The sequence below is a fragment of the Pongo abelii genome, chromosome 19, assembly GCF_028885655.2.
Source record: "Pongo abelii isolate AG06213 chromosome 19, NHGRI_mPonAbe1-v2.0_pri, whole genome shotgun sequence".
Classification (NCBI taxonomy): domain Eukaryota; kingdom Metazoa; phylum Chordata; class Mammalia; order Primates; family Hominidae; genus Pongo; species Pongo abelii.
This window is the reverse complement of record NC_072004.2, coordinates 42749890-42774760: the sequence shown is the minus strand read 5'-3', so window position 1 is coordinate 42774760 and position 24871 is coordinate 42749890. Positions and strand designations below refer to the sequence as shown.

Genomic DNA, 24871 nt, shown 5'->3' with positions numbered 1-24871 from the left:
CACTTTATCCCCACCATGTACCAGACCCCACTCACGCGTCTGTGTATCCAGGAAGCTTTTTCCGCCACTTAGGTTTTTTCAGAGGCTGTCCATCATCATCCACAATGAAGTCGTCAATATCTGGGTAGGAAAAGGAGGGGTTGGGGCTCAGAGTCAGGGGCTCAGCCAGGACTAAATTGCTTTGGTTCCTACTATGTGAGTGGCCAGTGAGCAAAACAGAAGGGAAGCTCCTGAAAAGGAACTTCTTTGCATCAAATGCTGGGGGATGTAGCTAAAGAATGGTTTCCATCCTGTTCCCATGGGTCAGGAAATCCCAACACCCATCCAAACACTGGCTTCCCTGCCCAATATAACATACCTGACTCCTCATCATCTTCTTCCTCCTCCTCCGGAGGAGCCATGGGGGCCTCCATGGCCTCCTGCCCTTCTTCCCCTTCCCCATCCTGGAAGATTTCTTCCGCAATCGCTTCTTTTTCATGTTCCTCCTTGCCATATTCCTCCTCGTCATCGTCCTCGTCATCTGACATTTTTTTGACACGCCGGTACTTTTGCTAGGGGTGGGAAAACCTGCCTTATCAGGATCTGAGGAGTCTGGCATACGGATACCAAATCTCCAGTCTCACTCCCTTCTTCCCACAATTACTCTGACCAAGAGAGATGGGAAAGAACATGCTAAGTGATGCTCTTGTAGCCTCAAAGCCCATCCTTGAAACTTGGACAAGACTTTCTCTAACAGGCACCCAGATCTGGGATGCAAATCTAGGCTCCGTAGTACAATGATACCGAACACCGTGCTCTAATGTTCTCCAAACTGTCCTGCGTGTACCTTCTCACCCAGAGACATTGAAATTTCCAGGGCTTTTTCCTTCACCCCCCAGGGACAAAGACAAAGAATGACACTTACTCCTCTTTTGACTTTGACACCCAAATTCTCCTCAATGAGGTCAAAATCATCATCCTCCAGGCGGTCATCAAAAGAGGCTGAAGAAACAAAGTGTTGCCCATGGTGATGGGGTGGCCCTTTTCTGCTACAACCTCCACCCAAGCCTCACTTGAGCCAACAACAGACTACTCACTGCGTTTTCTCTTCTTGTGGCCAACATCATCTTCTGAATCACCAGAGTCACTGCCCTCATCCTCCTCCCCTTCATCTTCATCATCATCGTCATTGATAAAGCCTTTCAGGTTGCCTTGCTCATCCTGATCATCTAGGTTCTCCTCCTCCTCCTCCTCATCTGGAAGACATGCATGTTTGAGGCATGGAGACTGAAAAACAGGCTAGAGGTTCAGGGTAACTTGTTTAATGTGATTATCCATTTGATCTGCACCTAATGACCTGGGTGCCATGTTAACTCTTCTGCCTCATGTAAAGATGCAAAACACAGCCATTGACTTAAGAGTAGCAGCATCTGGAAAGAATGTTTTTTTCCCCTACATTCACCATCTGTCTTTGGGCAGGATGATCTTCCTGGTCACTTTGGCTTCTCAAAATCATTACTAGATTATTATAGCCACCAATAACTTTGTTTTACTCAGTTTGTAAACTCAGCAGCTATATTCCTTTTTTTGCCATAATTCCTTTGATAAAACTTGTACGTCCCTTTACCCCTTTGAAGTCATTTCGTGGTTCTACTCTGTTGACAATTCTAAAGACTGGGCTTGGCCAGAGAAATAGGAAACTAGGTGAATAAATATCAACAATGCTAGGTCTAAAAACAGAAAGTATTATATACAGACTTATCTATTGATTTATTATCAACCACCCCCCAACTAAAGTAAACTCCATAATAGCTGGATCTTTGTTGTTTTATATTTCTAGTTCCAGGCCTAGTGCCTGGCATATAGACAGATGCTCAGTTAGTATCTGCTAAGAATGACTGAAAGTTCTCAAGCTGGTACCTCATGTGTGATAACTTCTGTGCTGAGCCTGAGCCTTTCATCAGCAAGAATCCAACTATCCAAAGCTTAGCAATAGTGGGGAGAAGCTTGAGGCTGGGGCCTCCTCACCATCATCCTCCTCTTCCACAAATTTCTTGGTGACTCGGGGTACCACCTCGCCTTCATCATTGTATTCTTCCTCTGACTCCTCAGCCTCGCTTTCCACAAAATCAGACATTGCTGCAGCTTCTCACTCTGCCTGAAGACAACTAGGGAAAGAAAAGAGTGAAGGATAAAAAAAAGGGACACATGATTGTACAGAGGGCTCTTAAACCTTCCCACAAACTGCCTGTTAGCAACCTGCCACTGCTCTGCCCACTCAACATTCCCACTTGGGGAGAACAAAAGAAGAATCAGATGGTTCCAACTCTTCATTATCCACTCCTCCCAGCATTGCTTCTCTCATATGTACTTTTTTTTTTTTGAGGTGGCGTCTCACTCTTTCACCCAGGCTGGAGTACAGTGGCGCAATCTCCATTCACTGCAACCTCCGCCTCGCCTCCTGGGTTCAAGTGATTCTCCTGCCTTAGCCTCCCGAGTAGCTGGGATTATAGGCGTGCGTCACCATGCCTGGCTAATTTTTCTACTTTTAGAAGAGATGTGGTTTCAACATGTTGGCCAGGCTGGTCTTGAACTTCTGACCTCAGGTGATCTGCCCACCTTGGCCTCCCAAGGTGCTGGGATTACAGGTGTGAGCCACCGCACCCGGCCTCATACGTACTTTTAAAAAGAAGGCAAAAGCCAGGCTACTCGGGAGGCTGAGGCAGGAGAATCTCTTGAACCTGGAAGGTGGAGGTTGCAGATTGTGCCACTGCATTCCAGCCTGGCGATGGAATGAGACTCCATCTAAAAAAAAAAAGCCATTAGGCCAGGCGCGGTAGCTCGCTCCTATAACCCCAGCACTTAGGGAGGCCAAGGCAGGTGGATCACCTGAGGTCAGGAGTTCGAGACTAGCTCGACCAACACGGTGAAACCCCGTCTCTACTAAAAATACAAAAATTATCCGGGTATGGTGGCAGGTGCCTGTAATCCCAGTTACTCCAGAGGCTTAGGCAGGAGAATGGTTTGAACCCAGGAGGTGGAGGTTGCAGTGAGCTGAGATTGCACCACTGCACTCCAGCCTGGGCAACAAGAGCAAAATCTATCTCAAAAAAAAAAAAAGAAACAAAAAGAAAAGAAAAAGAAGGCAATTATACCAGACTTGTATATGTATCATCTCTCTTCCCCAGAGTTTTACCTCACTTACCATTTAAAGACAGGAATGGGCAAATGAGGAAAGAAACTAATGTAGGGACAATTAAGTGGGGATATGGTGGTAGAGTGGGATTATGTGATCTGCTCCTAGGAGGCTTGGAAACAGTAAGTGCCAACTTTATAAAAGGTTTCATATATTTACATACACTTTCATATATTTACATACACTATTCATACTTATTAGCAAAGTCAAAAGCAAAATCTCTTTTCAATAGATTAAACACACAAATACTTCATGAACTTGAGCCGATTTGTGTGAGTACTGGTTGGGAGCATTTGGGTCCAAAAAGGGCCTATTTTTATCATTTACTCCCCTTGCAGGTAAAAAATCTTGAAAGGCTTCCATGTCCTACAAAATAAAGGCAACATGGTTAAATGGAAAGACTGCTGGGCTCAAGAGTAGAAATCAAATCCTGGTTTCATACCCTATCAGCTAAACATAAACTTAAGCAAATTATTGGACACGCCTGAATATCACTCTCTTAACCTAGAAAATGGTAATAGCGCTACCTACCTTAGAGGACAGTTGAGAATATTACATGACATAGGGGAAAGAACCTATTGTTTCAAGATGGGTTAACTGAGTTTGAATTTGAATCCTGAGCCTAATTTTCCTTAGCATTCTGTAATTTTGTACCAACCAACCCCAACTTTATCTTCCACTTCCCTGCTTTCAGACTCATCCAAAGCCCGGAAACGACAGTAGGGATCTTCAAGAACTGTAACATGGAGCTTGATGGGCCTTGAGTAGGACTTAAAAAACAGCACACATCATCACAACAAGATTCCATTGTGGAACCCTAAAGCTGGCTGCTGACACACTCAGCATCACTCCTCACCCTGTCCAGTAAAACGGTCTATGGGATATATCCCATGTACCTTTCTCCCACTTAGACTACAAGCTTCTGGAAGATAAAGAACATATCCAATGGAGGGACTAATAAAAATCATGAAAACATAAATGGCAATACAAGAAGCATTATAAGGCACTCTGTGATTCTGTACCAGAAAAGCTATATCCCTTCAAGTGTGCTGCAACACATTAGCAATAAATCAGCAACTATTAAGTGTCTGTTAAATAAACTACTTACATCTTCATATTGCTGCCATCTTCCCAGTTAAAGATGGCAGTGGGAGGGGAGAGAAGAGAAGGGTGGCTAATGGCTACCTGAAGGTGCCTTAAGTTCTGTGGCTCTAATTCTCCTCAAAATTGCCCTTACAGAGCTCAATCAATACTATAACCAATGAACTTGAGATTAACTAAACTCAAGAAAACAAAACTGAAGGTATAGGAGGGAGGGGGAATGTTGAATTTTCGGTTGAGGTTTCAGATGCCATTCTTTCCACAAACCTAACTGAATGCCTACCATGTACATATACTCTGCTAAGAGCTGGGGATTTGAAGAGAATTGTTCATTTTCTTTCTTTCTTTTTTTTTTTTTGAGATGGAGTTTCGCTCTTGTTGCCCAGGCTGGAGTGCAATGGCGTGATCTCGGCTCACCGCAACCTCCACCTCCTGGGTTCAAGCGATTCTCCTGCCTCAGCCTCCCGAATAGCTGGGATTACAGGCATGTACCACCATGCTGGCTAATTTTGCATTTTTAGTAGAGAGGGGGTTTCTCCATGTTGGTCAGGCTGGTCTTGAACTCCTGACCTCAGGTGATCTGCCCGCTTCAGCCTCCCAAAGTGCTGGGATTACAGGCGTGAGCCACCACGCCTGGCCGGATTTTTCATTTTCAAAGAGTTGGAATGTCTCCTAGAGGGAGAAATATGAAAATAAGGACCATAAAATCATTTTATATATTACTACAGACACACAGAACAGGCATAGGAAGAGAACTGGACAATAAACTCACAACACACACACACACACAGAACCCAACCAAAATAATATGGGTCTCTCTCGGGTATTTTAAGCAATTTTTTAAAAAGTACCCTGAGGAATAATGCTTATTACACACCTACCAAGTGCCAGACACTAACAAATATCCTACTATTTTATGTCCCTATCAAGGGGAACAAGTATTCTATTAATCCCTACACTGTCCTATGAGTTACAGCACACTTCTCTCTCAACAGAGGAGGAAACAGACTCAGAGAGATGTAGTCATTTGTTCAAGGTGACAAAACTATCATCTGTAAGTGCTGAGGTCTGTCTGACTCTTCATGGTTGACAGTACCACAACTATCAATAGTTTTCAGGGCGTGGTCCAGGGGCCAGTCCCTCTGTTCTCTCAGGAGTGTAGAGGGGAGTTTTCCAGAGGTTATATGACATGTGGTCATCACAACAGACTGAATGCAAAAACATATGAGAACACAGCTGTATTCTGTTAGGGCAGACATTAAAACATTGTACTAAAAAACAAAAAATGTCATTCTTACTTAATTTACTTATTTTGAGACAGAGTCTTGCTCTCTCACCCAGGATGAAGTGCAATGGCACGATCCTGGCTCACTGCAACCTCCGCCTCCTGGGTTCAAGCGATTCTCTTGCCTCAGCCTCCCGAGTAGGTGGGACTACAGGTGCTCACCACCACGTCCGGCTAATTTTTATATTTTTAGTAGAGATGGGGTTTGGCCATACTGGCCAGGCTGGTCTCGAACTCCTGACCTCAAGTGATCCACCTGCCTTGGCCTCCCAAAGTGCTGGGACTATAGGCGTGAGCCACCACGCCTGGCCTATTCATTTATTTTTTAAGACGAAGTTTCACCATGTTAGCCAGGCTGGTTTCGAACTCCTGAGCTCAAGTGATCCACCTGCTTCGACCTCCTAAAGTTCTGGGATTATAGCCAGGCTGGTTTCGAACTCCTGAGCTCAAGTGATCCACCTGCCTCGACCTCCTAAAGTTCTGGGATTATAGCCAGGCTGGTTTCGAACTCCTGAGCTCAAGTGATCCACCTGCCTCGACCTCCCAAAGTTCTGGGATTACAGGAGTGAGCCACCACACCCAGTCCATTCTTACTAAAATGTTTTGTTTTAAAAACTATTATTATTTGGCCGGGTGCTGTGGCTCATGCCTGTAACCCCAGCACTTTGGAAAGCCGAGGCGGGCTGATCACCTGAGGTCACGAGTTTGAGACCAGCCTGGCCAACATGGTGAAACTCTGCCTCTACTAAAAATGAAAAATTAGCTGGGTATGGTGGCAGGCGCCTGTAGTCCCAGCTATTCGGGAGGCTGAGGCAGGAGAATTGCTTGAACCTGGAAGGCAGAGGTTGCAGTGAGCCAAGATGGTGCTACTGCACTCTAGCCTGGGTGACACTCTGTCTCAAAACAAACAAACAAAAAAACCCAAAAAAACTATTGTTATTCATAAAAAGTATTATTGTTTACTACTTTAAAATAAATCAATAAATATTTTTAAATGTCTCACTGAGTTTTAATTTTGAATCTGGTAAATATCAAAGGATATAACTCACATAAACAAAATGCCTTTGGAGTCCTAAATAAGTTTTAAGAGTATAAAAGGGTCCTGAGTCCAAAAAGTTGAGGAATGACTGTAAAGACCCTAAAGAGCTGCGGTATAGTAAGCCTAGGGGTTAGGGTGATGCTCTCCCATGCCCCCAAGATCTCTATCCTTAAGGTCATTTAGCTTGAGCACTGCCAAAAGTGAAAGTCTTAAACTTCTGCCAATTAAATCTGGAGCTCTAATTTTAATTTTGACATTGCTCCCCCTCAGCCCTGAACTGAGCCATTAAAAATAGATTTGAGTACGGCAGCCCCCACACATAGCTTGTTTTAATTAGGCTATCAGACCCACAAGTTCAATCTTTTAAGGCCTCAACATCTTCAAATTAAATGCCAGCTCCTGCAGACCAGATGCCCCTCAGCCTACTTAACAAAGAAACACACAGCCTACCTGATGAAAACAACAGCTTTCTTCTGTCTCAAGGGCAGCTGGTGCTCCATGCTGCACACAGCTTGGAAAGATAGCTGTGTTGTCTTTCTTCCCATCGCCTAGGTTAGCAATAAAGCACACACTATGCTATAGCTGGGGAACGCCTCCAATCTAGCTCAATACCAAGACTTCCAGTTATAAGAGGTGTGCCAGAAGCAATTCTGACTTGCTGCAACTTGCAGGAGCTAGATGTGCAGACTGCAGTGCTACTGCAGTCTGAGACTGACAAGCGGGAACTACTCTAAAGACACTAATGTATTTATTTGTACATGATTATTATTAATATGTGGTATCTATGATGAGCCTGATGTAGTCTGGATGTTGTATTTAGCACTTACGCTCTTAAAATTTTCCCCATACTCACACTGTAAATTAAATTTGCAACTGGAATAGGTCTAGAAGGGCAGTGGGGAGATGGAGGGAGAGGTTTCTCTAGGCAGAAGCACAGCTGCAGAACAAGATGTGGCTCAAAGGGAGAGGCTGGTGGTTACCATGACATTCGCTGGAAGAGGAATGGAACTGTGATCAGGTTGCCACAAGGGAGGCCCTCTGCAGTCCCTCCCTTTGAACAAGAAGTTGTAGGAGGCAATTAAGAGGAGACCAGAGTGAAAAGAGATCTAGTCTGTTAATTCCTTCCACTTTGCAGATTCAATTAATATTTGCTGGTTTTTTTTTTTTAGAGTCAAGCTCTGTGCTGGGACTTGGGTATACAAAAATGAGTAAAATATGCTTCCGATCCTGGTGAAGTTCACAATCTTGGTGGAGTTCACAATCTATCTCAAAAAACTTGTTAATAACGTTATGACAAAGCACAATAGGGTTATGTTAAGTTATATAACTGGACTATGAGAGCAATGGGAAGGTTGGGGAATATCTGAGAAAAGGTAATGCCTGAATAAAAGAGGATTTAAGAAAACAGTCTGGAAAAAGGCAACATGAGCAAACATTTAGGCGTGGTGCTCTGAAGAACAGTCCCAGAAGTCTAGGGTGGAGTTTAAGCTATAAGACATTCCACTTTGTCTTGTATCATATATATATATATATATATATATATATATATTTTTTTTTTTTTTTTTTTGAGACAGAGTCTCGCTCAGATACCCAGGCTGGAGTGCAGTGGCATGATCTTGGCTCACTGCAAGCTCCGCCTCCTGGGTTCACACCATTCTCCTGCCTTAGCCTCCCAAGTAGCTGGGACTACAGGCGCCCACCACCATGCCCAGCTATTTTTTTTTTTTTTTTTTTTGTATTTTTAGTAGAGACGGGGTTTCACCATGTTAGCCAGGATGGTCTCAATCTCCTGACCTTGTGATCCGCCCGTCTTGGCCTCCCATAGTGCTGGGATTACACTTGTATCCTATATTTTATGGGCAAGGGACTAGGACTATTCCAAAGGTATCCATAAGTGAATATCCAATTTGGAATTTCAAAACCTGAAGTTTAATAAATAAAAGTATTTAGAGTCTACTTAAGTCCTTTTAAATCTGGAATTCAGAACTCTTTGTAATTTAAAAAACCCTGAAAACCTAATTACATGAAGTCAAGATGTTAAAATACAGAAAAAGTTAATTTTGTTCATTTAAAAATATTATTTATTCGGCCGGGCGCGGTGGCTCATGCCTATAATGCCAGCACTTTGGGAGGCTGAGGCAGGCTGATCACTTGAGGTCAGACACTCGAGACCAGCCTGGCCAGCATGATGAAACCCTGTCTCCACTAAAAATACAAAAATTAGCCGGGCGTGGTGGTGCACGCCTGTAATCCCAGCTACTCAGGAGGCTGAGGCAGGAGAATCGCTTGAGCCTGGGAGTCGGAGCTTGCAGTGAGCCAAGATCATGCCATTGCACTCCAGCCAAGGTGACAGAGCGAGACTCCATCTCAAAAAAAAAAAAAAGTATTCCTTTTTTTCCCACATTTCTTTAGAGAAACAGGGTAAGGGCTAAAGAAGAGCACAACTGAAATATGTAACCAGATTCAGAACCCCTGCAACACAAAGAGAGATTAACAGTTACTGAACCTCGTGGTACACACATTGGGGAACGCATAGTTCCTGCTCTAGCACAGGGGTTGGCAAACCTTTCCTTTTCTCTATAGGGCCAGATCTGCCACTGTAGCACAGCATACATAATATGTAAATGAATGGGGGCGACCTTATTTGGCTCACAGGCCTTAGTTTGTGACCCCTGATTTAGAGAAGTGATGACAAGGAAAGCATGGGATCCTGTAATAAGACAACCTAACCTGGTTTTGAGGAAGTGACTTTAAACAAAGACCTTAAGAGTATGGAGGAATTAGTTCAGCAGAGGAGCTGGCTTCTTTGGAGATGGTTTGGGGAGTGATGTCGGAGACGTGTGCTTCTAGCACAACACATGTACTGTGACAGGTACAGAGAAGGCCCAGGAGAGGAAGAATGGTTCATAAGGGTTGGAGGAGAAGTCATAAGGATCTAGGCACTGGGAAGCCACTGCAGGGTTTTAAATGCAGAACTGAACTTAATTTACTTGCTAATCCAACAAAAACTTATTTATTATTTTCTGAGATGGAGTCCTGCTCTGTCACCCAGACTGGAGTGCAGTGGTGTGATTACATCTCACTGCAGCCTCCACCTCCTGGGCTCAAGCCATAATCTCACCTCAGCCTCCCAGGTAGCTAGGACAAATACATACATATATATATATATATATATATTTTTTTTTATTTTTATTTTTTGAGACAGAGTCTCCCTCCATTGCCCAGGCTGGAGTGTAGTGGCACGATCTCGGCTCACTGCAACCTCCGCCTCCCGGGTTCAAGCAATTCTCCTGCCTCAGCCTCCCAAGCAGCTGGGATTACAGGCGCCCACCACCACGTCCAGCTAATTTTTTCTTTGTATCTTTAACAGAGACGAGGTTTCACCATGTTGGCCAGCCTGGTCTCAAGCTCCTGACCTCAGGTGATCTGCCCGCCTCAGCCTCCCAAAGTGTTGGGATTATAGGCGTGAACCACCATGCCTGGCATAAATATGTACTGAATGAGTGCCTACCACATGCCAGGCACGTACAAGACTAGGTCCATGCCCCTAGGATGCCTGTATTCTGGTGCAGGAGACATATTGGCAACAAATAAAATAAACCTTGCTCTAAGAGCGAAGAAGGAAATGCATATTCTCATCTCACCTAAAGTGAGTTTACTTAGGCTGAGATGTCAATAGGTAGGATATGACCTGTAGAACTAGGAGGAGAGGTTCCAGTAGAGAAAGTGGGCAAGAACGTGGTATATAATAGGTGATGTCCTGAGGCTGATGGCAGGTGAAGGCAGCAGTCTATGAGGGAGAGGTATGCTCAAGCATACCATGGCGTAAAGGCCACAGAAAGTCACTGGAGAGTTTTAAGTAGGGAAATGACATGATCTGCCCTGATCCAATTCTGTTACATGGAAAATGAACTGGAGGAAGATCTGAGTGGAAACCAGGGAAAACTGAAGATACTGTTGTGGTAGCCCAGGCAAAAGATGGTGGTGGCTTGGAATAAGGTGGTAGCAGTGAAGATGGAGAATAGAAGACAGATTACAAAAACATTCTGGAAGTGGAAGTGACAAGACTTACTGAAAGACTGGGGAAGAGGAGTAGTAAAGGAGAAGAACAAAGATGATTCTCAGAGGTCTATCTTTGGTAACCCTGCAGATAGGAGCACCACTCAGTGAAACGGGAAGACAAGGTTTGGAATGATGAGAAAACCAAAACTTCTTTTGGCTATGTTAGCTTTGGGTGCCTAAGAAATATCCAAATGGAGATAATTAAACAGGCATTTTTGACGTGTGATTCTGCAACACAGAGGAGAGGGCTGGACTAGAGATTTAAACTTTGGAGTTGCCAACTTTCGGGTGGTAATTAAAGCCATGGGGCTGGATTACCTAAAGGGAAGCATGTAGAGGGCTCAGGATTCCTGTGAGAATTCCAACATATGTAGATATAGATATATTTTGAGATGGAGTTTTGTTCTGTTGCCCATGCTGGAGTGCAGTGGCACGATCTCTGCTCACTGCACCTCTGCCTCCTGGGTTCAAGTGATTCTCCTGCCTCAGCTTCCCAAGTAGCTGCGATTACAGGCTTGTCGCCACACTCAGGTAGTTTTTGTATTTTTAGTAGAGATGGGGTTTCACCATGCTGGCCAGCCTGGTCGTGAACTCCTGACCTCAAGTGATCCGCCCACCTGGACCTCCCAAAGTGCTGGGATTATAGGCGCGAGCCACCGCGACCAGCCCCAACATTTAGACATCAGATAGAGAGCAAAAGTGGCTAGCAAATGAGACTCAGAAGGAACAGCCAGAGAAATGGAGAAAATCCAAGAGCGAAATGTCAATAAAGCCAAGATGAAAGTTTGGCGACAGGAGTAACTATGTTGAATATTGCAGAGACAGAGTAAGATGAGAACAAAGTGTCCACTGGATTTGGCAACATAGAAGTCACTGGTGACCTTGATAAGAGCAACTTCAATGGAGTGGGCAAAGTAGATGCGGTGGCACTTGATTACTAGAAGCTGCCTCAGGAGGAGTGCTTGAGCTCAGGAGTTCCAGGTGGCAGTGAGCTATGATGGGGCCACTGCACTCCAACCTGGGCAACAGAGCAAGACCCTGTCTCCAAAAAAAAAAAAAAAAAAATGGAGTGGGCAGAAGAGAAGCCAGATTGGTATAAAATGAAGAGTGAATAAAAGGTGAGAAATTTGAGTTGGTACAGGTAGAAATCTATGAGTGGAAATTTAAAAAACTGGCAGGGTGGTTGGAGAGGGATGTGAAGGATACCAGAACATAATTTGTATGCTGATGGGAACAGTTACAGGGAGAGACAGGATTTGGTGACTGATTTTATTGGGAAATAGTGGACAGGAAGGAAGACAAGGATTACAGGCAGGACAGATGGTAGTGCCATTTATTAAGGTCAAGAATATAGAAGCAGGGCAAACGTATTTGCCTACAAAGATCATATGTTTCCACCACACTAGGTAGGCTTTCAGAGGAAGAACTGTAAAATTTGACTAAGCCTCTCCAGACTGTACCACTTTCTGATGTAATTAATCTCCTGATGAAGTTAAAACCTCTTAGAGTCGCAAGGCTCTGCTAATCCAATCTAGCAGCCACACAAGCCAAGTGAATAAAAATGTACTTGTACTGGTGAAAGGGACATTACTGGTGAAAAAGGGCTCTAAATTCACAGCTGATGGAAGAGCAGTCATATTTCTGTAATCAAAATACCAAAGACTTACAAACTGGTAACTTCCAGATAAACAGTGGAACCAGACATTTTTCCGAAGAAATTAATCAAATTCAATATTGTTTACACTCCCTAATGCTCATTAATGATGTAGCTTCATACACCCTTTTTACTTTTGATATTACAGTGAATTTCCATGGAAGTATTTTCAGAGATGTTAGGCCTCTGAAATAAGTATCAGTTCTTGCAACAACCCAGAAAAATTAACTTCTCCAGCTGGTTCAAAGGAGTGCCTGAGGAGAAAGGTAGAAACTAGAAGATAGAGTTTTGACTTAATAACTAATTTTGACGTTCATGATAGGCCTCTGGCAAACGTTTGAGGAAATGAATCTATAGAGAATGGACGGGCTTTAGGACTTCTATAAGACCTTCGATCTTTAGAAAGGGATGAAGGATGCCACCATCTACAAAAAGTTCTATTTGTATTATTCAGCAATATGTAAAGAGCTGGAATTTGGCATCGCCCTCTAGCCTGATGGCCGAGCTGCTGAAAGCTCCGTAGGATTCATATCCCCAGAACAAACAACTCGATCACCTGATCCTGGCTCAGAAGCCCCAGGTCCCTTCCATCCCCAATCCTTTCGCGTGGCCCAGTTTTAAAAACCTGCAGAGAGAAGGACGGGATGCCAGGAAGCCTGTTGATTCAACGTGCCACCCAATTCACGGGTTCCGGGTGTCACTGGCCTGGGAAAAGCTTTCAGACTCTGAGCAACTACAGCGCTTTCCTCCCCCTTCCCACCATAGAGCAGGGAAGGCCAGGCCCCCCCTTCTTCCCGCATACGGCTCCCCATTGCCTCTTCCCTTACGGGACCAGGCCCTAGGAGCCCGGTTCCCCACCTGACTCCTGCGAGAAACACGCTCTTCAGTCGGAACTTTACCTGTCTGAAGCCCGCCGCTCCTCCAGTGCGCTAAGCCCCCACCGAGGAAAATGGAGTCGTCGAACCGAGACTGGGAAAAGATAGCACTGACCCACCGCACAGCCCCTCCGCCGCCACCGCCGCCGCTGCTGCGTCAACGTGCTACGTCATTTCCGGCTCCCTGTCACCGAGAGTGGGCGGGCCATTTCTTGTTCTCCCTCCCGCTCTCGGAAGCTTTCGTCCCGTGGGTGCGAAAGGTAACCGAAGTGGCTCAGGAAGGCAGCTGTCACTGAGCCTCTGGAAGAGAGCGAGAGTATCGTAAGTAACCAGGCTCAGCCGGTTTCTCAGGCCGCTCTAGTCAAATAAACCATAAAGATCAGACTCGGGCTTCTTCACTTCCTTCTCTCCGTGGTTTCGCCATCAGCTTCCGGTTCCGGGGAGGGGCCGAGTTTTCTTCGAAGATTTGGGGCTCCGCGATACAGCTAGGATGGCGGTAGTACCTCTGCTGTTGTTGGGGGGTTTGTGGAGCGCTGTGGGAGCGTCCAGCCTGGCTGTCGTTACTTGCGGCTCGGTGGTGAAGCTACTCAATACGCGCCACAACGTCCGACTGCACTCACACGACGTGCGCTATGGGTCAGGTAATGCTGGGGACCGGGCTCGGGTGGGCTAGGGAGGCCTGGGAGGCTCTGGAGGGGCGGGGCCTATAGAAAATCTGAGGGTGTGGTCTGGGAGAGTTAGGGGTTCCCTGGGAAGGTTCTTCAGGTCTAGAGAGTCGGAGAACTGAGTTGTTCTAAGGCATCTTAATCGCAACACCACCTAATATTTGGTGAGCTACAGGCCAGGCACGTTACCTATGTACTTTTTCCGATTATTAACATTCTTGTAAGGTGATACTATTGTTATCCTCATTTCACAGATGAGGAAACAGACGCAGAGAAATTAAATCGTTTATTCAAAGCCTTGCAGCTAGCAAATGACAAAGTCGGGGTTCTATCCATATCTATCCAGGTTCAAAGCCTGCTTTAGAGACAAACAAGAAAATGACAGTAAGTGCTGTGTCTGAAATTTTAAAGTTACAGTAAGTACTGTATCTGAAACTTTAAACTCCAAGAGCTCACTCGTTGACTACAACCCTTTGTCTTCCAGCTCTTCTGCATCTTACACTTGCTCCTCAATTTCTATCTTTGGCCCCCTTCTACCCAAACCTTAACCTCCTTATTGTAAGGAACTTGGAGCAGGGACAGGAATTACAGAGAAAACTTTTTTTTTTAAGCGTTTGAAATTAAAATGTTTAGTAATAAATTATTTGTGGATTCATTCATTCAGCATAGGTCTTAATGAGTTCCTACTACATGGCGAGAATTGTACTACATACAGGAGATTCAGTGGTGATAATCAGTCAAAAAAATTACAATATAATAAAAACAGACCAAAAAAAGAAAGTCTTATCTGCCTGAAAAAAAAGATTAAAAAAAAGAATGAAGGTCAGCTAGTGAGATGTGAGAGGCATCTAAGATAGCTGGTAGATTTCTGTTTTGGATGACTGATGATGCTGTTTGCTGAGGGAGGAAAGAGTTCTGTCAGGTGGGCTAGTCTGGTTCATGATTCCCAAAACCCATCTGATCAGTTAGACTAGGCAAGGACGTGAGTTATCATCTCTGCGATGTCTTAATAATCCTAGCACCCATTCAGTGAACACCTACCATGTTGTCAGGCTTATTTTTTAATTTGTTTTGGTTTCCTACTTTGGATCTACTGAATTAGAGTGGAGGTGGACAGAGGCTTGGCAGTAGCAATCTGTAGGTTTAAAAAGCTCTTCAGGTGGTTCTGATGGACAGCCAGATTTGGGAACCAGGTTCAGTCTGGAGCTCAGAAAAGGGATCTGTGCTGAGCCTGAGATACAACATTAAATTCAACATCTTGTACAGACTGTGGTTGAAGATGTCAGGGTTGTAGATGAAATTGCCCAGGATGAACTGTGGTTCTTTATCTGGGATCAATTTGAATAACTTGAGAAACTTGTTAAAAATACAAATGCTTTTGTCCTGACCCTCAACAATTGTTTAAGAACTACGGGTAGAAACAGATGAAGGCCAGGCATAGAACTTTGGATAATCCCAAGGTATAAGGATTTGGAGGAGGAAGTGAAAGGTTGAATAGAAAGCAGAAAATGTAGGAGACAAAATGTAGACCATGGTTTAGTGAAGCGTGGCTGTGAGGACCCAGAGAGCTGTAAGGCAGTAACCAGAAGTAGGAAGGGAGACTTGGTTTGCCTTTTCTGAAAAAAGATATAATAAAGTCATGAGCTGAGTGGAAGGAGACAGTAGAAAGGAGCTGATAGTTGGCTACATTTACCTGTGTAATTGGCAGTGACACAATTACGACTCATTGCAGCCTTGACCTCCTGGGCTCAAGCAATCCTCACATCTCAGCCTCCTGAGTAGCTGGGACTACAAGTGCACTCCACCACACCTGATTAATTTTTTGCGTCTTTTGTAGAGATGGAGTTTTGTCAGTTGCCTAGGCTTGGTCTTGAATTCCTGGGCTCAAGCTATCTGCCCACCTTGACCTCCCAAAGTGCTGGGATTGACGGTGAGCCACTGTGGCCAGCCTCTTTTTTTTTCTTTTAAATATAAAAATTTTTTTTTAGTCTGGGTGTAGTGGCTCACACCTATAATCCTAGCACTTTGGGAGGCTGAGGCAGTTGGATTGCTTGAGCCCAGGAATTTGAGACCAGCCTGGGCAACATGGCAAAAACCCATCTTTACAAAAAATGGAAAAATTAGCCAGGTGTGGTGGCAGGCACCTGAAATCCCAGCTACTGGGAGGCTGAGGTAGGAGGATCACCTGAGCCTGGGAGGTCAAGACTGTGGCGAGCTGTGATCGTGCCACTGCACTCCAGCCTGAGTGACAAGAGGGACCCTGTCTCAAAAAAAAAAAATATACATATATATATATGTACATTTAGAGACTGCATTTTGCTATGTTGCTGAGGCTGGTCTCGAACTCCTGGACTCAAGGGATCCTCCCACCTCACCTTCCCAAAGTGCTTGGATTACAGGCATGAGCCACTGTGCCAGACCTCCAAGGATACTTTTTTTTGTTGTTGTTTGAGACAGAGTCTTGCCCTGCCACCCAGGCTGGAGTGCGATGATGTGATCTCGGCTCACTGCAACCTCCGCCTCCTGGATGCAAGCAATTCTTCTGCCTCAGCCTCCCAAGTAGCTGGGATTACAGGCGCATGCGACCACGCCCAGCTAATTTTTATATTTTTAGTAGAGATGGGGTTTAACCATGTTGGCCAGGCTGGTCTCGAACTCCTGACCTCGTGTTCTGCCCGCCTCAGCCTCCCAAAGTGCTGGGATCCAGGCGTGAGCCACCGTGCCCTGCTCAAAGAATACATTTATAATACTTGACCACTCATGGGAATTGGGAGCTGTAATGGCTGCTTAAAGTTGGCAACATAAAGTAGTCTCATTTTAATTGTGAAATACAAAAATTTTTTTGTAATAGTTAATGAACATGAATAATATTACAAACATGTTAAAATTATATGATTAGACACGTTAGGGGCTATCCAGGCTAGTGTGTATAGGTTAGCACTGCCTGTGCCTCAAAAAAGTCACATAGATTTGTGCTTTGGATATCCTTTGATGCAAATTCTTAGAATTTTCTGATATGACATACCCTTAAGTATACTTTATCATATAATAACTAGTATTATGTGGACACAGTTTGTATTTTCTTTTTTTTTTGAGACGGAGTCTGGCTCTGTCATCCAGGCTGGAGGGCAGTCGCGCGATCTTGGCTCACTGCAACCTCCACCCCCCGGGTTCAAGCGATTCTCCTGCCTCAGCCTCCCAAATAGCTGGGATTACAGGCTGCCACCACCACGCCCAGCTAATTTTTGTATTTTTAGTAGAGATGGGTTTTTGCCATGTTGCCCAGGCTGGTCTTGAATTCCTGGGCTCAAGCAATCCAACTGCCTCAGCCTCCCAAAGTGCTAGGATTATAGGTGTGAGCCGCCACACCCAGCCTAAAAAAATTTCACTCCTAAAGTGCTGGGATTACAAGCGTGAGCCACCACGCCCAGCACATTTTGTATTTTTTATAAATATTTTAATGTTGTGGAAGAAAAAATATTGCCAAGCATAGCATTTTTCTCCCCACCCCTTCTTACCTGTTTTATGACACAGGGCACAATATTGGCCATAGGCAAGAAGGGTGAGGCTGAGCTCACTTGCCGTTGTTTTTTTGAGGAATGGGTACCAAATTTATTTGTTAATCTCTTGCATTTGAAGTACACAGTCACATCCTTGGCCTGAAATTCTTTGCTGTAGCCCTTCACTGTGACACAATTGCAACCAACCACTTTATGAAGTTTTCCTTATCTATCAGTTTTACAAAGGCTTAGCCATTTCTCTGGTTTCTTAAGGTCATCAACCTTAATTGGGTTGATTTGGTGTTCAGCACAAAGGGCCACCCCTAGCTTGACATACATAGGTTCTTCACATTTGGATGCAAGCACACAAAGATGGGCTTGGCCCTTGTCTAAGGCTTTGGCAGCTTTGCAGGTTCCACCTGCTAGGCCATCATGGCTGAGGGCGGTCTTCAGCCTCTTGTAAAGCAGTATTAATATCCGTTACACCTTCAGCAGCGTGTCTTCCTTGGCCATGGTGGTGGGTTACAGGTGAAGGTGAATCTTGAGCGCACTCAAGCTTCTGTCTCTGAGCATGTTGTCCATGGCAGAGAAAGAGAGTTGCCTTTCTTTTCTTAACTGCAGGCAGTGGGCAGCAGTCAGTGACAGGTGTAACCTCTGTGGATGACAGCAACAGTTACTGGAGGATACGGGGGAAGACTGCCACAGTGTGTGAGAGGGGAACCCCCATCAAGTGTGGCCAGCCCATCCGGCTGACACATGTCAACACTGGCCGAAACCTCCATAGTCACCACTTCACTTCACCTCTTTCTGGAAACCAGGTGAGGTGGCTTTCGATGGATCATTGCTGCTCTGCATTACTCAGTCGGTGCTTGTTTGATCTCTTGGTTCTTAACTGTTTCTTTTCTAGGTGTAGATGTTCTCTTTTGTGCAGACCTGGGGAAATGGCTCTGTTTTTGTGTGGGTTTTTTTTTGTTTTTGAGACGAAGTCTCACTCTGTCACCCAGGCTGCAGTGCGGTGGCATGATCTTGGCTCACTGCAACCTCCGCCTCTGGGTTCAAGCAAGTCTCCTGCCTCCGTCTCCCAAGTAGCTGGGATTACAGGCGCATGCCACCATGCCCGGCTAATTTTTGTTTTTGTTTTTATTTTTATTTTTTTGAGATGGAGTCTCACTCTGTCACCCAGGCTGGAGTGCGATGGCATGATCTCAGCTCACTGCGACCTCTGCCTCCCGGGTTCAAGTGGTTCTCCCACCTCAGCCTCCCGAGTGGCTGGGACTACTGGCGTGTGCCACCACACCCTGCTAATTTTTTTTTTGTATTTTTAGTAGAGATGGGGTTTCACTATGTTGGCCAGGCTGGTCTGGAACTCCTGACCTTGTGATCTGCCCGCTTTGGCCTCCCAAAGTGCTGGGATTACAAGTGCGAGTCACCGCGCCTGGCCTGATTTTTGTGTTTTTAGTAGAGATGGGTTTTCACCATATTGGTCAGGCTGGTCTCGAACTCCTGACTTCAGGTGATCCACCCACCTCTGCCTCCCGGAAGTGTTGGGATTATAGGCATGAGCCACTGCGCCCAGCCGGTTTTGTTTTATAAGTGTGAAGAAAATTGTTTCTGGTCAAAGTGGAGACAACTAAACCAAATCAAGAAATGAGAAGGACAGACAGACTGGGTATACATTAGCATATCATAAATTCTGATATCCTGCAATAAAGAAACCCAATGTTTTCCAACTTGTAGTTTTTTTTTTTTTTAATGATGCTGACTAGTTACATTAGGAAAATAGATTTGCTTTTGTGTCACTATGTTTTTTGTTTTTAAACAGGGTCTCGCTCTGTCACCCAGGTTGTAGTGCAAGTGATGTGTGATCTTGCTCACTGCAGCCTCAGCCTCCTGGGCTCAAGCAATTCTCCCACCTCAGCCCCCACTACAGGCTCACGCCACCATGCCTGGCTAATTTTTGTATTTTTTTTTTTTTTTATAGATACGGGGTTTTGCCATGTTGCCCAGGCTGGTCTCAAACTCCTGAGCTCAAGCTATCTGCCTGCCTCAGCCTCCCAAAGTGCTGGGATTACAAGCATAAGCCACTGCACCCGGCCTTGTGCCACTGTTTTAAGCCTTGAGTTGTCAGGGGATGTAGACCCCTTAATGACTCCTTCCCTATCCCCAGCCCCGGTATGCAGTTTTCCCTATTAACATCTTACCTTCAAAGGGTAAATTTGCTATATTTAATGAAGCAATATTCATACAGTTTTATTAACTAAAGATTATAGTTTTTTTCTGATTCCCTTTGTTTTTTTTGTTTTGTTTTTTGAGAGGGAGTCTCGCTCTGTGCCAGGCTGGAGTGCAATGGCGCGATCTCAGCTCACTGCAACCTCTGCCTCCCAGGTTCAAGCTATTCTCCTGCCACAGCCTCCTGAGTAGCTGGGATTACGGGCACCTGCCACCACGCCCGGCTGATTTTTGCATTTTCAATAGAGACGGGGTTTCACCATGTTGTCCAGGCTGGTCTCGAGCTCCTGACCTCGTGATCCACCCAACCTTGGCCTCCCAAAGTGCTGGGATTACAGGCGTGAGGCCTCTGTGCCCGCTCCCTTAGTTTTTACCTAATGTTCTTTTTCCATTCCAAAATACCACATTACATATACTTGCCATGTCTCATTAGGCTGTTCTTGGCTGTGACAGTTTTTCAGGCTTCCCTAGTTTTTGATGACCTTGACGGCTTTGAGGAGTGCTGGTCAGGTGTATTGTAGATTGCCCCTCTGTTGGAATTTGTTTTTCTTGTGATTAGACTGGACTTATAAAGGGTTTCGGAGGAAGATCACAGAGGTAAAGTGCCATTTGTATCCCATCATATCAGGGGTACATACTATCTTTATGATTTATGACTGTTGATGTTGACCTTGATTACCTGGCTGAAGTAGTGTTTGTTCGTTAGGTTTCTCCTGTAAAGTTATTCTTTTCATTTTCCCCCTTTCCATACACTTTTTGGAAGGAAGTCACTATGTGCATTTCACTCTTACAGACTGGAGAGTTATACTCTGTCTACCTTAGGGTGGCATATCTACATATTTTATTTGGGATTTTTCCATATTGGGGATTTGTGTCTTTTCCCCAATTTGTTTATTTATTCAGTTATTTACATTAGTATAAACTTATGGATAGTTTATATTTTGTTATAATCTAATGCTGCTATATTTTGTTGCTCAAGTTGTTCCAACTTCGGCCATTGGGAATTCTTTCAGCTGGCTTTGTGTCCATTGGTAGTATCCCATTGTGTTTTTGTGTATATGTGCGTGCACTTTAAAGCACTTCTTTCCTTTCTGGCACCAAAAGATGCTCCAGGCTCATCTTGTTTATTTCTTGCTCCAGTACTAGAATCAGCTATTTCTCCAAGGAGCTCTGCTTCCTTTTATTGGAGAATGATATTAAAACCAAGTTCTAGGCCTTATGTAAGCTTGTTGCTACTGGAGTGTTTCTTTTAGGCCCTCTCACTTGACAGAATAAATAACTGTAGTCCGGGTGCAGTGGCTCACGCCTATAATCCCAGCACTTTGCGAGGCCGAGGTGGGCGGATCACGAGGTCAGGAGTTAAAGACCAGCCTGGCTAACATGGTGAAACCCCGTATCTACTAAAGTACAAAAATTAGCTGGGCATGGTGGCGGGAGCCTGTAATCCCAGCTACTCGGGAGGCTGAGGTAGGAGAATCGTTTGAACCTGGGAGGTGGAGGTTGCAGTGAGCCAAGATTGCACCATTGCACTCCAGCCTGGGTGACAGGGCGAGACTCCGTCTCAAAAAAAAATAAAAAAAAAGAAGAACTGTTACCTGTGTATGCTTACTCATGTATATATACGTATCTATAAATTTTTATTTGCATAGCCATCTGTATCTTATATATTAAGTTAAATGAGGTTTCTTTTTCTTTTTTTTTTTTTAAGATGGGTTCTTGCTATATTATCCAGGCTGGAGTGCAGTGGCTACTCACACGTGTGATCATAGTGCACTAGAGCCTCGAACTCCTTGGCTCAAGCAGTCCTCTTGCCTCAGCCTTCCAAGTAGCTGGGAATACAGGCATGCCCCACTGTGCCTGGCTGGGGTTCTTATTGATGTCTTTAGTTGTAATCCATTACCACATAGATCGTCCCAGCCTCCTCCCTGTGCTAATTTGTAAATTCCCACTCCAACAGTAGGATACCTTGTTCCTACCATCTGCCATCCATGTATTGAACTTCAGTTCAGTTCCAGTATACGAATATAGCAGTATCAGAATTACATGCTGGTGCCCTCCTGGGAACAATTTTATCAAGTAGAGTGTATACACACACACACACACACACACTTCTGAAATAATCAGTAATTTTTCAATTGCCATCGTATAGAAACTGAATATTTGGCCTTAAGGAGGATGGGATTTAGATGAAGAGTAGAATATAGAGAACTTGCTCTCTCTCTCTCACTGCCTTATTAGAAAGAAAGAAAGAAAAGAATGTAGAGAACTTGCTATGTTTTGCTCAGTTAATATTTGCTATCATTTAATTCTCACAGTTGCTCTGTAAGGTGATATTGTGATCATTTTATAGAGGAGAAAACAAAGGCTCAAAGGATTTACAGAAGAAGGGATCGAGTTGAGATTCAAGGTCAGCCTGACTCCAAGAGTCCATTCCCTTTTGAACTTGTCATTTAAAATCTAGTTAAGAGAATGAAGCAGTAATATTTAAAGTCAAATAACAAGAGATATAAAGTATTTTAAGGGCCGAATGTGGTGGCTCATGCCTGTACTCCCAGCAATTCAGTACGCTGAGGTAGGTGGATCACTTGAGGCTGGGAGTTTGAGACCAGCCTGATCAACATGGTGAAACCCCCATCTCTATTAAAAAATACCAAAATTAGCTGGGTGTGGTAGCACATGCCTGTAATCCCAGCTATTCCAGAGGCTGAGGCATGAGACTCGCTAGAACCCAAGAGGTGGAGGTTGCAGAGAGCCGAGATTATGCCACTGCACTCCAGCCTGGGCGACAGAGCGAGATGCTGTCTCAAAAAAGTAAAGTATTTTAAAGCCAGCACGGTGGCTCACACCTGTAATCCCAGCACCCTGAAAGACCAAGTGGGGAGAATCATTTAAGACCAGGAGTTTGAGGCCAGCCAAGGCAACACAATTGCCTACAAAAAAACTTAATTACCTGGGTGTGGTGGTATATGCCTGTAGTCTTAGCTACTCAGGAGGTGAGGCCGTAAGACCACTTGAGGCACTGCACTCTAGCCTGGGCAACAGAGCAAGATCCTAACTGTTTTTTTTTTTTTTTTTTTTTGATACAAAGTTTCGCTCTTGTCACCTAGGCTGGAGTGCAGTGGTGCAATCTCGGCTCACTGCAACCTTTGGCTCATGGCAACCTCCGCCTGCCCGGTTCAAGCGATTCTCCTGCTTCAGCCTCCTGAATAGCTGGGATTACAGGCGCCTGCCACCACACCTGGCTAATTTTTGTATTTTTAGTAGAGATGGGGTTTTACCATGTTGGCCAGGCTGGTCTTGAACTCCTGACCTCAGGTGATCTGCCCGCCTTGCTCTCCCAAATTGCTGGGATTATAGGCATGAGCTACCGTGCCTGGCCACGATCCCAAGTCTTAAAAAGAAAAAAAAAAAAAAAAAAAGAAATTCTGTTTTAACACTGTAATAGAAAATATAAGGCAACTATAGTATTAATTGCAAAATAAGTGTTTGGACCATAATCTTTTTTTTTCCTTTCTTTTTGATGCCATGACTCAATTAGGAACCATGGACCATAATCTTACAGCAACGAATTTTTTTCCTCCTACGTCCTTTGTGTGTTTCGTCTTTTTCCATGGTTCATGGTTTATTTTAAACAACACTGGAATGGCCAGGCGCGGTGGTTCATACCTGTAATCCCAGCACTTTGGGAGGCCGAGGCGGGCGGATTACCTGAGGTTGGGAATTCGAGACCAGCCTGACCAACATGGAGAAACCCTGTCTCTACTAAAAATACAAAATTAGCCGGGCATGGTGGCACATGCCTGTAATCCCAGCTACTAGGGAGGCTGAGGCAGGAAAATCACTTGAACCTGGGAGGCGTAGGTTGTCGTGAGCCGAGATCGCGCCATTGCACTCCAGCCTGGCCAACAAGAGCGATACTCTGTCTCAAAATAAATAAATAAATAAATAAAATAACAACACTGGAAAGCAGCTGAATTTTTTTTTTTTTTTTTTTTTTTTTTTTGAGATGGGGTCTTGCTCTGTCATCCAAGCTGGAGTGCAGTGGTATGATCACAGCTCATTGCAGCCTTGATCCCCTGGACTCAGGTGATAGCTGTAGTAGCTGGGTACCATAGGCATGTGCCACCATGGCCGGCTAATTTCTTTTTTTTTTGAGACAGAGTTTTGCTCTTGTTGCCCAGGCTGGAGTGCAATGGTGTGATCTCGGCTCACCGCAACCTCCGCCTCCCGGGTTCAAGTGATTCTCCTGCCTCAGCCTCCCGAGTAGCTGGGATTACAGGCATGTGCCACCACACCCAGCTATTTTTGTATTTTTAGTGGAGACAGGGTTTCTCCATGTTGGTCAGGCTGGTCTTGAACTCCTGACCTCAGCTAATTTCTTTTGTATTTTTTTTTAGGGATAGGGTTTCACCATGTTGCCCAGGCTGGTCTCAAACTCCTGGGCTCAAGTGATCTGCCCCGCTCAGCCTCCCAAAGTGCTAGGATTACAGGCATGAGCCTGGCCCCTCTGATTTTTTACTTCAAGGTGGCCTTCTTTTTCTTCCCATTGCCTCCCACCCCTTTTCAAGCCCTTGCCAGCCATGCTAATGTTACTACCTTCTGTATTTTCTAGGAAGTGAGTGCTTTTGGTGAGGAAGGTGAAGGTGATTATCTGGATGACTGGACAGTACTCTGTAATGGACCCTACTGGGTGAGAGATGGTGAGGTGCGGTTCAAACACTCTTCCACTGAGGTACTGCTGTCTGTCACAGGAGAACAATATGGTCGACCTATCAGTGGGCAAAAAGAGGTGCATGGCATGGCCCAGCCAAGTCAGAACAACTACTGGAAAGCCATGGAAGGCATCTTCATGAAGCCCAGTGAGTTGTTGAAGGCAGAAGCCCACCATGCAGAGCTATGAATCTAGAGGCTCTGAGCCACTGTTAATGCACAATGTTCACAGACGTCTGTTGCTGCCTCACCTTGGGATCCCTGTCACAAGTTCCTTGGGCAGTGGCCGTGTTACCATTGAGATGAAGATATACAACAGAAAATAGTGGCTGTGTTTGGAAACTTCAGCCCCGCATACTTGAACTAGTCACTCTCCCAGATTTGCGTGGGTCAGTTCTTTCTGAGTAGAGGACTTGCTGGTAAAGGGGCAGATGCTTTTTATTCATACTGATAAACTGAGGGGAACATCCCTCTTAGCTGGGAAACTTTTTACTCTTCAGGAGCTTGGCATCATGGACTGTTTATGTGATTTTTCCCCTATTTTCTCTCTCCAAAATGATAAAAACAATAATTTTA

General features: G+C 44.8%; 2 protein-coding genes across 4 annotated transcripts in view; one reads left to right on the top strand and one right to left on the bottom strand.

Annotated features, from left to right (window-relative positions):
• SUPT6H (SPT6 homolog, histone chaperone and transcription elongation factor) overlaps positions 1-13384 on the bottom strand; it is a 40187-nt gene extending 26803 nt beyond the window's left edge. Inside the window, exons 1-6 of the mRNA XM_024235017.3 lie at positions 13216-13384; positions 2008-2147; positions 1077-1235; positions 905-981; positions 359-551; positions 36-120 (exon numbers count right to left, since the gene is read on the bottom strand). Of these exons, the coding sequence (XP_024090785.1) occupies positions 36-120; positions 359-551; positions 905-981; positions 1077-1235; positions 2008-2116 (623 nt within the window). The 5' untranslated portion in view covers positions 2117-2147; positions 13216-13384. The remainder of the gene's footprint in view (positions 1-35; positions 121-358; positions 552-904; positions 982-1076; positions 1236-2007; positions 2148-13215) is intronic.
• Positions 13385-13389: 5 nt separating this feature from the next.
• Positions 13390-24871, top strand: SDF2 (stromal cell derived factor 2). Of its 3 annotated transcripts, XM_009251431.4 has the most exons (5): positions 13390-13512; positions 13619-13832; positions 17978-18174; positions 21936-21992; positions 24198-24871. In XM_009251431.4, the coding sequence occupies exons 2-5, from the start codon at positions 13682-13684 to the stop codon at positions 24483-24485; spliced, it is 693 nt and encodes a 230-aa protein (XP_009249706.1). In that variant the 5' UTR covers positions 13390-13512; positions 13619-13681; the 3' UTR covers positions 24486-24871. The 3 variants fall into 3 exon arrangements, with proteins under 3 accessions (XP_009249706.1, XP_063574636.1, XP_054392530.1); XM_063718566.1 differs by lacking the exon at positions 21936-21992; XM_054536555.2 differs by lacking the exons at positions 13390-13512; positions 13619-13832 and adding an exon at positions 14112-14240.

Bases quoted from the DNA above. Each gene is read 5' to 3' on its own strand.
- SDF2 (XM_009251431.4), top strand. From the start codon at position 13,682: ATGGCGGTAGTACCTCTGCTGTTGTTGGGGGGTTTGTGGAGCGCTGTG. The intron at 13,833-17,977 runs GTAATGCTGGGG...TCTTAACTGCAG, and splicing joins CGACGTGCGCTATGGGTCAG to GCAGTGGGCAGCAGTCAGTG. The intron at 18,175-21,935 runs GTGAGGTGGCTT...ATCATTTTATAG, and splicing joins CACCTCTTTCTGGAAACCAG to AGGAGAAAACAAAGGCTCAA.